The sequence below is a fragment of the Ambystoma mexicanum genome, chromosome 6q (assembly GCF_040938575.1).
Source record: "Ambystoma mexicanum isolate Mex_15411 chromosome 6q, UKY_AmexF1_1, whole genome shotgun sequence".
Lineage (NCBI taxonomy): Eukaryota > Metazoa > Chordata > Amphibia > Caudata > Ambystomatidae > Ambystoma > Ambystoma mexicanum.
Genome location: NC_090937.1, coordinates 1,436,899,551 through 1,436,914,327, shown reverse-complemented (window position 1 = coordinate 1,436,914,327; position 14,777 = coordinate 1,436,899,551). Strand labels below are relative to the sequence as shown.

At 47.1% G+C, this 14,777-nt stretch overlaps 1 protein-coding gene across 4 annotated transcripts in view; it reads left to right on the top strand.

The window, feature by feature from the left end:
- Positions 1-6,768, top strand: part of TACC3 (transforming acidic coiled-coil containing protein 3) — a 623,382-nt gene extending 616,614 nt beyond the window's left edge. For all 4 annotated transcript variants that reach the window (XM_069632144.1, XM_069632146.1, XM_069632143.1 and 1 more), the window contains one exon: positions 6,591-6,768. In XM_069632144.1, coding sequence (XP_069488245.1) covers positions 6,591-6,656 — 66 coding nt within the window. In that variant the 3' untranslated portion in view covers positions 6,657-6,768. The remainder of the gene's footprint in view (positions 1-6,590) is intronic.
- Positions 6,769-14,777: the final 8,009 nt, after the last annotated feature.

Below are 14,777 nucleotides of genomic sequence, written 5' to 3'. Positions count from 1 at the left end.
TAACTGACTGTAAAATTTAATGAATCATTGTTTTATCAAGGAACCTTGCGTATAAGTGGTTATTTGAATAACTTTGTGGTGAAACTGTGTCACAACATTACTGCTCACATTGACCCCTCTTGAGATAAGCTTGGCCGCTCGGCAACACTACCAACCTGTGTAGTTCAGACTTATACCAAAGGTTGGGTCCCTATTGCTAGGAGGTCAAGGTTATTGTAGTGCACCCAAAGGGTACTGCATACAATCTTGCCTAACAGTCTGGTGCTTCAGTGTGGACGGTTATGTGCGCTGCTAGACTGGATCGGCATAGCCATAGCTGCATTCTACGGTGCATGGATGTTTGGCTGTGCCTGCGGCCTTTGTCTACAGACGTGGTGTAAGGTATACGTACTGTATGTTGTAATGTAGTTTGGTTGCTGCATCCTTTGTCTGATGTGGGCGGCCTGGTCTCTTTATTTGTGGTCTCTCTGGAGTGGTAGTCTGAGCAAGATCTGCATACTTAACTGGTATATTGCACTTGGTCAGTGCAGTCGGGCAGGTTTCAAAGGAAGGCCTAGGTTTTACTGTGCTGTTTAGAGAGGGATAATGCCTAAGGAGCTGTGGGATCTCAGATGGTTGGTCTATAGGTAGAAGCCTCACAGGATGGTAGGCAGTAAGCAGGCCTTACCTAGATGTGTGCTTTCTAGGCAGTTGGCGAGGTCCTAGGCTTCATAGTGTGGCTGACGTGGGAACAGTACGAATAAATGAGATTCCTAAGGAGTGGGAGAGACCTAGGTTTCATAGAATGTCAGTTAAAAAAAACACATTTGCCGTTAGATCTCCTAGACAGTGGGAGAGAGTCCTAGGGTTCGCAATACAGTAGGTTTCACAGTATAGTAGGCAGATATGGGGATACACCTAGGTTTGAGAGTCTGTATAGTGGGAGAGGGGCCTAGGTTTCACAATAAAATCGGCAGATGTGGCCTAGGTTTCACAATACAGTAGTTTTCACAGTATAATAGGTAGATATGAGATACAACTAGATTTTAGAGTCCTGTAAAGTAGGAGAGAGGCATAGGTTTCACAATATGATGGGTTTTTAAGCATTTTGTGCAGGCAATGGATTTCCTACGAATTATGATGGATGTGAATGGTTGGTGTATTTCTTTACTGGTAGTGCTGCTGTGTGGTGGGTTGAAAGTTTGTGTGGTTATTAGTATCAGTGAAAATTGTTCCTACCTTTTCCGTTGATGCTGGATATCGGCAGTCTGTTCCTTGTTTGGCGGGTCTGGGCACTGCAATTGGTTGCTACTGTTGGTTTGGGGGTGGGATTATGCTTTTGCAAACCACCTCGTCGTTGGGGGTGGATGGAGTTTGACTGTGTCTTTGGGCTCGGGTGGAGGGCACTTCTGTTCCTTTCTCTTGAATTCTGTGTGTTGAGGGAGAGTTGGTAGTTTAGGCTTGGTTTGTTAGTGGGTGGCCGCTTCCCCTGCTGACACCTGCAGACACTGTCCGGAGCCGCTGCTGTAGAAGCAGCCCTTAGCCGCTGGGTCTGCACAGGCAGAGGGCTGTCCTGCGAGGCTGTGTTAAGATCAGCGATTAACCAATTAGGGGAGGGCTGCAGGAGGGAGGAGGAAAAGTGCAGGGGGATCTCAATGCACACAAAGCGCTGCAGCAAATTAACCCGTAGGAAACCGGGCAAATGTTTCTAGTGCCTTTGCAGGCACATGCTTATCTCAGAGAAATTAACCAGCACAGTGATGTTCCACGCAGTAGCGAGGTTGGCGGCAATGGGGGGGTGCGCTATCGGCAGGGGAGGAAGACTGGCAGGGGAAGGGGCTGAGCAGCGGAGAGAGCGCGCTAGAATGAGCAGAAAAGTAAAATTAAGCACTATAGGAAGAAAGGGCAGCAAAAGGAAAGTTATAGGAGAAGTAAGAAAAGGGATACTTTGTGTCCCCAAAAGTCTAGGTAGGCTAGAAAGTATCCCCCTATCCTGGTAACATCATTCTAGCACCGGACAATATTAGAAAAGCAGAGAGCTCAAGGAGCTAACAGCAACACTGCACAGAAGGTGCTATGTGCTGCAGTGGTAAAATACAGATGCCACAAAAAGATGGAGGAAAGCAAAATCCATCAAGAATAATCCGAAAGGTTTCCCAGAGCTACAGAAAAAGATTGAGTGAGGAAAAAGGGTCCCACTCATTTAGTCGGACAAAAATCCAGTAGTCCAGTAAAAAGTACTGGGGAAACTCATCAGGTGGGGAGAATTACACACAAGATTGATCTTCTGCCCAACAGAAACTTTGTACAATAACTTGATTTGACAGCCAGAACTAAGTTTGCAATCTGCTGGTCAATAAAGTAGGAATTTGGGTGCACTAGTCGTTTTGTGAATGTTTGAAACATTAAGCCTGTACAAGTCCAGGGTTGCCAATCACGGGATGCTTCAAATGATCTAGTCCGCTGGTTGTCTACCCAGCCTTTCCAGAGGCTAATAGCACTCACTCATTTTTGCGGAACTGAGGGATGCGTGTGTTAGACAAGCAGAGGATTGAGTAACGTCTGGAATTGGGGGAGGCACTATTAGAAAGAGGGCTATTTATGAAAATAAATTGGGAAGGGAGGTACAGTGTACCAATCTTTCCCTCTCCGGGCCTGACAATTCCTCAGGCTAACTGTTTTCTACAACTGATGTCCTATCCGTAGAAATATTTGTTAGTGACGGATTGTGTTAGTGTGAGAGACTGAGCAGGTGATTGAATGCATGAATGAGTGAGTTTTTGTGCGAGACTGGGTTTTCTTGGGCAGTAGGGTGAGTGGCTGTGTGGTGAATGTTTGGATGAGTTTGTGTGGCTTTTCTTCAGAAGCCAGAACAACTCTAAAGCGCACACTGGTTTTTATTTATTTTCTCAGACCCTGCAGGGTTTCCAGAAGTATATTATTTTCTGGGCTCCATCCACCTATTTTCTTTCATCTTTCTGTAGTCGATCACTCTGAATCCTCTCAACTTTCCTAGCATCCCTCTTAGCGCCATGCCTCATGGTAACTTTCAAGAATTCTCCTTCTCCGTCCCCTTAACACTGAGTCACCACCTGCTGTTTTCTCATTTTTGCCATTTCAAATATATTTTTCCCTAATCTTTCTCCCCAAGAAGTAGCTGACTTTGCAAAGTATTTGTAAGTGTCCCAGCTTTCAATTTATAGGAAGGTAGCAGAACTGCTCATTTGAAGAAGTGGGCAATAGAGCATGACATGTAACCTATTATGTCCCAACCCCACCAGGCTTTCAGAGGTACCACTCTGCATTCCCTCCAAATTTTACCATAGGGCCGCATGTTGGGGAGAATTCTCTTCTAAGGCTAATTTCCCTTACCTATAGAGTCCCCCAGCAGCTTTGCTGGATTTGAAGGTTTTTTTTTTTTCTCCTGCTAAGAGCGAGACCCTTTTTTCCCCACTCTTAGATGGATTGCTAGTGTGTGTTTTAGGCTACCTTGTGTGCTTATGGTCTATGGGGTTTTTCTCACCCTCATAGGAATCATCTTTTTAACATGTTACACAGCACCCTCAGTGCAGTACCACAGGGGTGTCGTAGCGACCCCCAAACATAGACTCCATACCCTGGGACTGACTACTGTCTCCCAGGGCATGTAAAGTCCCCATTGACTTTACTAGTCAATAATTATGAACTAAACCAGTACAACCCATCTTACCATGGAAGTACTGGAAAGGGTTAATAGTTTTTCCCTAGTGTTCATGTTCGAGGGGGTACCGTACAGTCCCTCTCTCCAAAGTTTCTGGCTGGCGGCAGTGGTTACTACCGTAAATATTCGACCCCGAATATTTCCCTATGGGATTTTCCCTTTGTTCGAGGCTACCACTTTTACTGACAGCCTCTAACATACCGCCGGTTTATTTTTATATTAACTTTACTCCGGTAGGTTTTTATTGCCAGAACTTTAATATTTCTTTCTCGTGTCTTTCTCTGAAATCCTAACCCAGGTCGTGGAATCCTTTGTCGTCCTTTTGGCGGGCTTCTGCACAGAAGCCCTCCTTTCGGTGCCACTGAGTCTGGGGTAGACAGGATGTGTGGGAGGGGAAATAGGCACCCTGGACAGGGTTACCTAGGCAACCCAAGCCACACTCTGCCCTGATGGGCTGGGGGGGGTTATCCCATCAGATAGCCACCCCCACTGTGTGAGTGACAGCTAGGCTGTATGAATGTGAGTCTTGCTGCATAAAAGCAGGGTCCTGAGGTCTGGAGGACAAGACGTCGCCACTGGAACTAAGAAGCCTAAGAGGAGAAAAGCCAAAGACGTCTGCAACGACGGAACCACCGGTGAAGCCCTGCTGCAGATCCTCACCACTTTTCTCCAACGACTCGAAGATCTTCACCTGCAAGAGTCTTCTTCCCTTGAGCTGGTGGGGTCAACCAGTTCGCCAATCACCTTCCAGGACCTGCCTTGGTCGAATCGCCAGTGCCAAGCACTAGGAGACCGGATAGCCAGGCTTCCGTCCACCATGACCGCGATTTAAAGGAGCGTACCTTTTATTCCGTTTTGGCAGCACCACGGCTGGTTTCATCCCTGAGCAGTGCAGTAACTCGAACCTTCCTCCACAACGAGAGCCTCTCTTCCTCTGCTGGATCTCCCGAACTGCAGGAACTGCCAGGAACTACCGCCACTGCAGGAGCCTCTTCCACTTTCAAGGTACATTGTTCCTCCAGGCCTCACTTTTCGCTGGGTATTGCTAAAGGTGTTTTAAATCCTTTACTTACCTTCTGGGCTGGCTGCCTTTTCATCTAACATTATCTTTCTACGTCCTGCAACCGTCTTTTCAATCGTTTAACAAAGACTTGACAGCAGCTACTAAAACATTTTGAACCTAGGCACTTTGCCTTGTACCACTGATTCTGGCACAAGCCTCTTGACTCTGGCTAAATCTGTTACAACTGCCTTCTCTAGATTGTTTCTCTTCAACAAATATGTTGGTGCACCTACAACTCTTATAACCACCTTTCCTTCCCCTATATATATTGCTGAATTGCCATTTAGCTCGGTTTTCATCAAAGTACTGTTGATGCCAAAGTGCTGCCTTGCTTAACTTGTTCACAATCCAATTGGGAAGTGTTGCTGGTGTGTTTTAGGAGTCTAATCCTGTATAACTTGTTCTTTCCCTCCCTCTGAAGAAACTGTTAGTGCCATTTCTGCTTAGTTATCACTGTGCCGTTTTGCTCAGTTTCACTCTTGCTCAAACATGTCTACAATTTAAATAGAGAGTTGTGTATACTTTTCCTGACTGTTTTAACTTACTTTAAGAATAGTTGTGTGTGTGTGTGTGTGTGTGTGTGTGTGTGTGTGTGTGTGTGTGTGAGAGAACACCAGAGTGTGTAAAATATATATATATTATTTTTGATACAAAGCTTTGGTGAGTGTTTCCTTGTTCCATAGTATTGTTGTCCTATTGTGTAAATCCTGAATATTGCTCATCTCCCTCTTGAGATAAGTCTGACTGCTTAGCCACAGCTACCAACTAAATCTTTATGGTACAGACTGACACCAAAGGGGATTTATTGCATATACCTGAAGTCTAAATCTTCTGTAGTGCTCCCTAAGGGAACTGCACAGGTTTCTGCCTAACACCGCCCACTTTAGTACTGACGCATATTTAATTATATGGGGTCGCAGAAGTGTCAGGCAGCGGGTGCGTCAGGGCAGAACTGAGGTGTATTGGTGGATCAGTGGTGGTCCAAATACTGTAATTTAATCAAATAGGCAGGGTTGAGTAACATTGCTAGAGTTGTGTGCTGCCTCATTACGGGATGACAGACTTGTGCTCTGCTTCCTTCCGACAGAGGGATATCCTGGGAGCAACAGCAAAGTACAGGGATGATACCACAGCACTTCAAAACTTCCATTCAGCAATCGCTTGGTGCTATGTCTGATACCATAAACTAATAAACATAAAACCATTTGTTACTGCCTGCAAGTAGTGTGATTTTAGAGTCCTGCTTTGTCTCTGCGGCAAAGCCTTACTCACACGCTGGATTGTGTAATGCATTTGACATGTGGGCCAGATGCAAGGAGTGTCTAAAGGATATATTTGTCCCCCCTGCCTGGGCTTCTTAAATGTTGTCTCATACAATCCACTAGTGCTTATTTGCGGGTGCCAAGACATTGTATACTTGTCCTGCTTCAAAGGATATCACGTGAACGTATGACTCTGATGTGGAAGTTCGGTGTTTTTACAGCGTAAACAAAATGGCAACATTTCATGAAGGCGTGCATCTCCTGGCAAACTAATGGATATTCAGCGTTTGACTCACCCATATACTGTACAACTAAATGTTACAGTTCAGTAACATGATCACCAGTGCATGTGGTTGTATCCTACTTCTGTTTTAAGAGGACTATAGGAACCTTAACACTGACATAGAAGACCATGTAAAGAATGTTTAAAAAATGTAGAGAGATGTGTAGAGCTTTGGTCAATTCTGTTAATGGCGCATGCCTTTACTCAGTTGGTAGTGTGATCTATTGGGTTAACTTTGACTTCAGGTGTACTTTCAGATCACTTGCCTTGTGTTCTACCATTAATCATTTGTTTCTTTTCTAGACAAAAGAAAACGATGAACTCACAAAGATCTGTGACGATTTGATAATGAAAATGGAGAAGGCGTAATTACACAGCACTTTTGTATGTTTGCTTTTTTTCTTGTCTGTCTTTCTTCCCGGTCTGTTGTTTTATATGTTAATTATCTATGTGAAAATAAAGATTACTGTTGCCTCTTTGATTTTGTTATGTATTATGCGCCTATACACAAGTGTTTAAAGGTACAACAAGGAAGGGGGTGGTGGGTGACAAAGGGATGACAAGACCACGATCTTACTAGGCCTTGTCGTTGAAATTGTGGTATAGGTAGAAGTGCACCCATAGCAGCAGATCAGAGTGAAGTGCAAGGAAGGCTGGGACTACAGGGGCAATCCCAGCCCAGTAGTGCAAGCTTAGCCAGGCGGCAAGTGCATGGGGACTGGTCTGGGGCGGGGGGGGCGCCTGCTCTCTTGTAAGACTCCGAGGACACCAAGCAGCCAGTCAGCAGACGGAGCAGGAGCAAGGTATGGTTAGCAGGTGAGAGGGAGCGAGAAAGAAGAGGAGAAAAGGTTGGTCTTGATGAGCATCCGGAACTTAAGGAGATCCAGCTCAAGGCAGGGAGGCCATTCCAGAGGAAGGCAGAGGAGAGAGTGAGAGAGATCTACCCCCCATTGAGAACGAGAATTCAATTTCCCGATTACGTATCATTGGGTTCAGTACATTCTGCCATAACTCTGCTGTCAATGTTTACATCATGGGCACAGTCCTGGTTCAAGGCCCTCATGCCAACCTACTCCTATTTGACCAGCTCCTGCTTTTTCTCCTCATTTTCCTTCCTTCCCCCTCCCTTCTACCCCTTCCACTCCACCTCTCCAGTTGGATGCCCATAGCCCAGTCACTCCGCCTCATAAATCCTTCAAAGGCACCGATCGTCTCCATCTGGAAACCCCCCACTCACGTTCAGCCATCAAACACTCAGCTGACATCTGCCTTCTCCTTGAAGACTCTGACCTGGACATTCTTGCACTCAATGAAACCTGGTTAGGTGCCAGTTCAGTTACTTCCTTTAACTCACTCCTCCCTGACTGCTTCAAGATCGCCTCTAAACCTCGACCCCACTGTGCTGGCGGTAGTTGTCTTGATCTTCCCAGAATGGATTCCCTCCACCAACCTATCCACTCGGTACTACTTGTCCTTTAAGAGCCTAGTGTGCAAATTGTTAATCTCTCCTTCCTCCACATTAACCATTACTACCATCTATCAGCCCCCTGGCTTCTCTCTTCCTTTTGAGTGGGCTGACGTCTGTTCCTCCCTACTCTTTACCACCTCTAACCTGCTACTACTAGGTGACTACAACATCCACCTAGATTCCCAGCAACCACCCTCATCACTGACCTCTGCTCCTCCCTGTCCCTCGCCATTCTTCCTTCGCTCTGGCCCAACCCATTCTGCTGGACACACGCTAGATGCCATCATCCATTCCAACCTCCCTCCCTACTCTCCTGGTCACCCCTCTCTCCTGGTCTGACCACTCCCTCCTCTCCTCCCACTTGGGTTCATAAGGCCCTGTGATAACTCCTCATAAAGTGCTCCCAACCCTGTTCACGAAAATCTGTCCGATGAAACGAGTGTTAACTGCTGCCTTCTCTTCCACCGTCATTCCCCCTTGCCCACCCAACAGACCTTTCTGCTGATTCTGCCCTCAGCAACCTCTATCTGTCCAACACCCTTGACATCCATGTCCCTGTCATGAGGATCTGCCTGAAACCTGCCTCCAACCGTAACACCAGGTACGACTCTGATCTTGCAGACCAAAAACATAAATGCAGGGCTGCTGAACGGAAGTGACACACTTCATGCTCACCCGCTGACAAACTGGCCTGCCGCCTGATCCTGAAACGTTAGACTCTCTCCATCCGTGCCAAAAAAGGCCCACTTTCAGGCACGAGTGTCCAATGCGTCCAACAACACGGCTGAAATCTTCAGAATCTGCAGGGAACTTGCCAACCCATCCACAGCATCTTCTGCCCCTACTCCTTCCCAGGCCCTCTGCAATACACTCGCCTCTCACTTCACTTCCAAAACCCAGGACATACTGAACAACCTTGACATGCACTCTCCCAACCCTACCCTCTCTGCCCCCCTACCATGCAATCTCCTCCTTCACTCCTGTCTCTCCTGAAGAAGTCACAAGTCAACTCCATGAAGGTCTCGTCCAAACAGGTTGCCCATTGCGCCTCCAGAACCATCAAGGAAAACATTGCCTCTCACCACAGCTCTGGCTGTTCTCTGCAACCACTCCTCTGCTACTGGTTAATTTCAATCTTCCCTAAACCACTGCCTTGTGTGCCCCATCCTTAAAAGACCCTCTGCAGACCTTTCCTGCCCCACCAACTACTGCCCATTTCCATCACCCCTGGGGATACTGCTTGGGAAGCTGGTTCTCCCCCTAACGCAACTCTCGTACCGAATTTGTTGGCAGCCTACATGCCCACCAGTCTGGATTTCGAGCATCCAGAGGCACGGAAACTGATCTTCTGTACACCTGAGAAGAACTGCTTGCATCTCTTCCAACTCTCCAGCTCATCCTTCTTGATCTCTTCTGCATTTGACAGTGAACCATTCCATACTCATAAAAAGGCTCCGTGACACCCATGGCGTCCCCGGAGCGGGCACTGGAATGACTTACCTCCTTCCTAACTGACCGTTCCTCCAAAGCCATTCTGGGCCCTTTCTCCTCCATCTTCCTCCACCAATTGTGGCGTCCGCTAGGCCTCCATTATTTCGCCCTGGCTCTTTAACATATACCTTTCCCTGCTGGCATGACTCCTTTCCTCCTCCCCCAACTTCCAGTTCTATGCTGATATTGCACAAGTTTACTCCTACGTCCAGTCCCCTTTGCTCCATACTGTATGGGGCTTCCCTCGCTAGGGACGGGAGACTGAACCTTTTTCACCAGATATCTTCCATTTTATTTTTTAAATGTATAACACGCACTAGCAGCCCAGGGGCATCGAGGGGCTGATCCAAGGAAATGCTACTGGTTCCAATAGGCATAGGAGATAAGAGCAGATCGCACAGTACTTTAGTTACATAAGTTAATTGTGGATACAGTAGAAAGGACACTGAGCATCCAGTCATGGCGGGTGATTACAGGTTCATACAAAAAGCAAGGCTTTGATCACTTTGCAGAAGGCTAGGTGGGAAGTTATTCCTCTGAGGTGAGCTGGTAGCGAGTTACAGTGGGAGGCAGCAATGAAGGGGAAGCTGGACCCTGTGGCACGTGTTCTCAGGATCTTTGGTACTGTGATTCTGTTAGTGTGTGGGTTTGGCAGTGTGGGGTCTTGTTTCTTTAAGAGAGATACAGAGAGGGCCTGAAGGTTTTAAAGATGACCCTTTCTTTGATAGGGAGCCAGTGGGCTCGTTTCCTCGCAGTTATGTGGCTTCTTTTGGTTATGCCAATGGCCCCCTGAGCACATTGTTTTGGGCAACCTGGAGTTTTTCAATGTTTTTGGTGGAAGTGCCGTCAAGGAGGGCGCTGCAATAATCAAGGCGTGATCCAATTGTGGCTCTGGCAATGGATAGGCAGTTCTGCTCAGAGAGGAAGGGTCTGGCAGCAGTTAGTAGTTTAGAGTGGTAGGCCGCTGCTGATGCTATGCTGTTGTCCTGTCTAGACATGGATAGGTTGGAGTCCACGTAGACCCTAAGCGTTTTGACGGCTTGGGAGGCAAGAGATTTGAACATTGTCGATGGTGAAGGAATTGTAATGGTTGTAGAGTTTCCTTAGGGTTTCAGGGGAGCCAATTAGAAGCTATGTTTTTTCCCCATTTAGACGGCCATTTTTCTGCCATCCATGTTTGGATGGTGGGGTAGATTGAGTTGAGGGTTATGGTGTCAGAATCGTAGTCGCCTGAGGGTGGGATGAGGATCTGCGTGTCATCCGCGTAGTTTGTGTAGGTGATGCCTAGTGCGTCAAGGATGAGGAATAATGGCCTAGTGAATGTTGTACAGGGTGGGGGAGATGCAGGAACCCTGTGTGGCACTGCACCTGATGATATTTGGGTGTGCGCAGGTTTGGTCGGAGAAGACCTTCATAGCTCTGTCTTTGAGGAATGAGGTGATCCATGCTGTGGCATTCGGGGAGAAGTTGGCAGCAGAGGTAAGTGATGGCAGAGCGTGTCGTGGTCGACTAGGTCGAAGGGGAGGAGGGCTGGTTTGCCAGCATCTCTAATGTCATCCATTTGATTATTGAGGTCTAACAAGGCTGTTTCGGTCCCATGGCGTGGGCGGAAGCCCGACTGGCGGAGTATGAGAAGGTTATTAGCGTCTAGTAATTTTTGTACTTGGCTGCTTTGTACGAGATCTTTAGAAATTGAACTGTCGTGATGGGTCTGTAATTCCCTGGGTTAGTAGGGTTTACTGAGGGGTTTATTAGGAGTGGGGGTACCCAGACTTCCTTAAGACTGATTGGAACATGTGCCGTAGCGAAAGAGGAGTTGATGAATGCAGTGAGAAAGGGGGCAAGAGTAGAGGCGTATTTTTGATCAGATGGGTGGGGCAGATGTCACCTTTGCAGTTGGAAGGTTTAATGGAATTCAGAAGATGAATGGCTTCCTTTTCAGAGACGTCTTGAAAGGAGAAAAAGGGAAATTTGCTCCCTTTAAGGTTTGTGGGGTTTGGTGGTTCAGAGATTGTTGGTGGGCTTGGATTTTGTTCTGCAGAGTGTCGTTTGCCCAGCATGGCCGATTGGATGCTGTTGCACGAGGCTTTGTCTTTGGCAAAAGATTGTGGGGCGGTAGTGGAGGATTCTAACTCTCTGAATATGGAGAAGATCTCTTTGGTGTTTGACTTGGCGTTGGCTATTCTAATGTTAAAGGAGGTGGCTTTGACCTTAATGATGGCCATTTTGTGCTCTTTGGCAATTTTATTGAACTCATGTTTTGTGGCGTCGCTCGGTTTGGCTTTCCACCTTTCCTTTTCGTGGCGAGTATTGCCAGGAGTTCGAGGGTGTACCAGGCGTTTCTATGCTTAGTACGTTTGGCTTTCCTTGATGTGTGAGGGGCGATGGAATCTACTGTCTGGGTAATGACGTTGAACTTGTGTGCTAGAGATTCAGTGTCATTGGAGAAAGGGGGCTTGAGGGCAGGCACTGATAGGTGGGGTAGGAGCCTTTCTTTGGTAAGCATGCTGGAGCTCCTTGAGAATGCAGGGGCAAGGGGGGACTCTGAATAGGGGGCATCCTTGGTGCTGAACAGATCAAAGAGGATGTTGTGGTGGTCTGTCCAAGGAAGGGGGGTGGGGGGAGTTTGAGTTGATGGTAAGGTGGCCGTTATTGTGTGCTATCCAGTTGAGGTTGCAACCTTTGGTCTGGGTGGGACTGGTGATGACTTGTTTGAACTCCAGTGTTGCCAGGCCCTTATCTAGTGATTTGTCTGAGGGATCATTGTGGTCATTTAGGCCAAGATTGAGGTCTGGAGCAAGGGGAGAAGGGGTAGCCTTGTTAATAGCAGATACAGGTGGTGAGGCATGTGAATCGGCATGGGTAGGGATAAGGGGGTTGGCAGTATGCAAAGTAGTCTTTTCAATGCGAGGTGAAGACTTTGTGAGTTTGAGACTTCCTGGAAGGTGCATAGGAAACTAGGGGTATTCCAGTGTTGGGTGCAAGATCCTATACGCCTCCATGACCTGTCTCCACCTTTGCGGATGACATCTCATTCCATGTCCAATTTTCAAATTATCTTACTAGGGTATCTCAATCTTGGCGGCTTCCAAGACCCCAATGACGCTAAAGCTCTGGGCCTTGCCGGCACATTAACGGATCTGGGATTTTTCCACTGCATCCAGGAACCTGCCCACATCAAAGGAAGAAACCTTGATTGGCTGGTCGATCTGTACTGTACCATTAACTTCGTGTCAAACGCACCTTGCGCATGGTCAGATCATCATATAATAACTTTCAACATCAAAGCCAATAATCAATGCTCGAAACAGAACATTGCACCCTCCATTAGCACTAGAAATAAAAGGGACATAACAAGGGAGAAACCGCTCCCCTTAATCCTTCCTATACTAAACAACGCTTTGGTGTCCTGCTCAGACCCCACAGTCCTAATCGACACCTACAACCATACCAAACAATATTGAAAGCCATGAATACCATCACCCCAATTAAACTGCGGAAACCCAAACCTCACGCACACCTCAATTCGTGGTTCACGGCACTTGAGAGCATTACCAAAGGAAAAGAGAAATGCTGAGTCCCGCTGGAAGTGTGTTCCCTCAATTGCGAACAATAACAGCCTTATCATAGCCTCCATCAACTACAAAGAGGCAATATTCCAAGCCAAAAAAGACACGTACAAGTGTATTCTGCAAACGGAATCTAATACCAAAGAGCTCTTTAAGATACAAGAATCACCAGTAGCACCCCCTGACAACTGTAGCAAGGACAGCACATGATGCTCCAATATACAAAAAGCTCCTTGGCAAAATTTCCACTCTGCATTTTTTAGTGTTAGTCTACTTACTGATTCACAGTACATCACTCCCTCTGACAAAACAGTCCCACCCATACACAACATTAAACCATTTAGCTTCTCGCCTCTCTCCATTAAGAAGGTAGAAAACGTCATCGGCAAACTTAAGCCATCCAATTGCCAGGGTGACGCCTGCCCAGCTCCATCATTAAGGAGGCTACCCATGAATTAGCTCCGTTCATCACCGCCCTCAAACTCCTCTTAACACAGGTATTGTCCCTGATGACCTTAAGGATGCTTGGGTCATCCCCCCCCTTGTTAAAAAAACATCCTTCGACCCAAGCAACCCCATCCAACTATAGGCCTATCACCACTGTTCCCTTAAAATCCTGGATCGAGCTGCCTATATACAAATCCAGGAATATCTAGACGCTAATAAGCTCCTCTGCCTCAGACAATCTGGCTTCCGACCTAGGCAAGGAATAGAAACTGCCCTCATCGATTTAAAAACTCAAATTGAAGACCTGAAAGATAATGGCAAGTTGGCCCTCTTAATGTTGCTTGACTTATCAGCAGTGTTTGATCTAGTCAACCATCAAATTCTCTGCCATCACCTCAAATCTGCATCCCATTTCTCTGATGAACCCCCTATATGGATCAGATCCTTTCTGGCAAACAGATCCATGAGAGTCTTCTCCCAGTCGGCCTCTACTGAACCTTCTCTGGTCTTGTGCGGGGTCCCTCAGGGCTCCTGTGTTTCACTGACACTATAACGTGTGTACAAAGCCACTGCGATATTCTTGACTATTTGGGTGTCACCTATACTAACTATGCAGATGACACCCAAATACTCATTCCTATCACTGGCGACCACTCTGACTCCAAAGCCTTAAACAATGTCTTATCAGGTCATCCAGGCTTGGATGGCACAACACAGGCTCTGTCTTAATGATGAGAAGACAGAGCTACTCATCCTAGGCTCCCATTACAGACTCAATATATTGGATACAGCATTCAAATCCTTCATCATTGATGTCAATACCATCAAGGTAACGAATGACACACACACTCTAGACATTTATCTTGATTCTGCCCTGTCTCTCACCAGACAAACCAATGCTGTTACTTCAGCATCAGCCTACACATGCACATTTATTGCAGCATGTCAACCATTCCTTACCACCTACAACTGCACCATCCTGCTAGGACCCTCATGTCAAAACTTTTTTGCAATGCCCTACATCTTGGGACTAGTCAAAGGAACTGTTAGGCAGAATCCTGTGCAGTGCCCTTAGGGACCACTACCCACAATTAAGACTACAGGTGGCAATACAAGTTTTACATTTGGTACAAGCCTGTACTAGAGTGGTCACAGTGGCGGACTAGCCAGGCTTATCTCAAGAGTATATGAGCAGTAGCAGAGATTACACAAAAGGACCACAATGGCTGTGACTCAAGCAAACACTGACTCAAGGTTTCAGGTAAAGAAATAGAAGTACATGGGGGCGCTCGAGAGCTCAACCAAGATGGCCGCAGGCCCGTGAAGCTCTCCGGCACCCTCGGACATTCGGATGCTATCCTGCCGACTTTGTTGCTGACTTTACGCCCAGGTGGGGTGTGCCAGCGTTACTCATCTCTGTGCCCCTTAAGAGTATCGGGTGGTGCACGGTTTCGCGGCGCGGCTCCTGTGTTCTACCCAGTTGACCCTGTGCGAAGTAGAGGGGCGGTCCTGGTG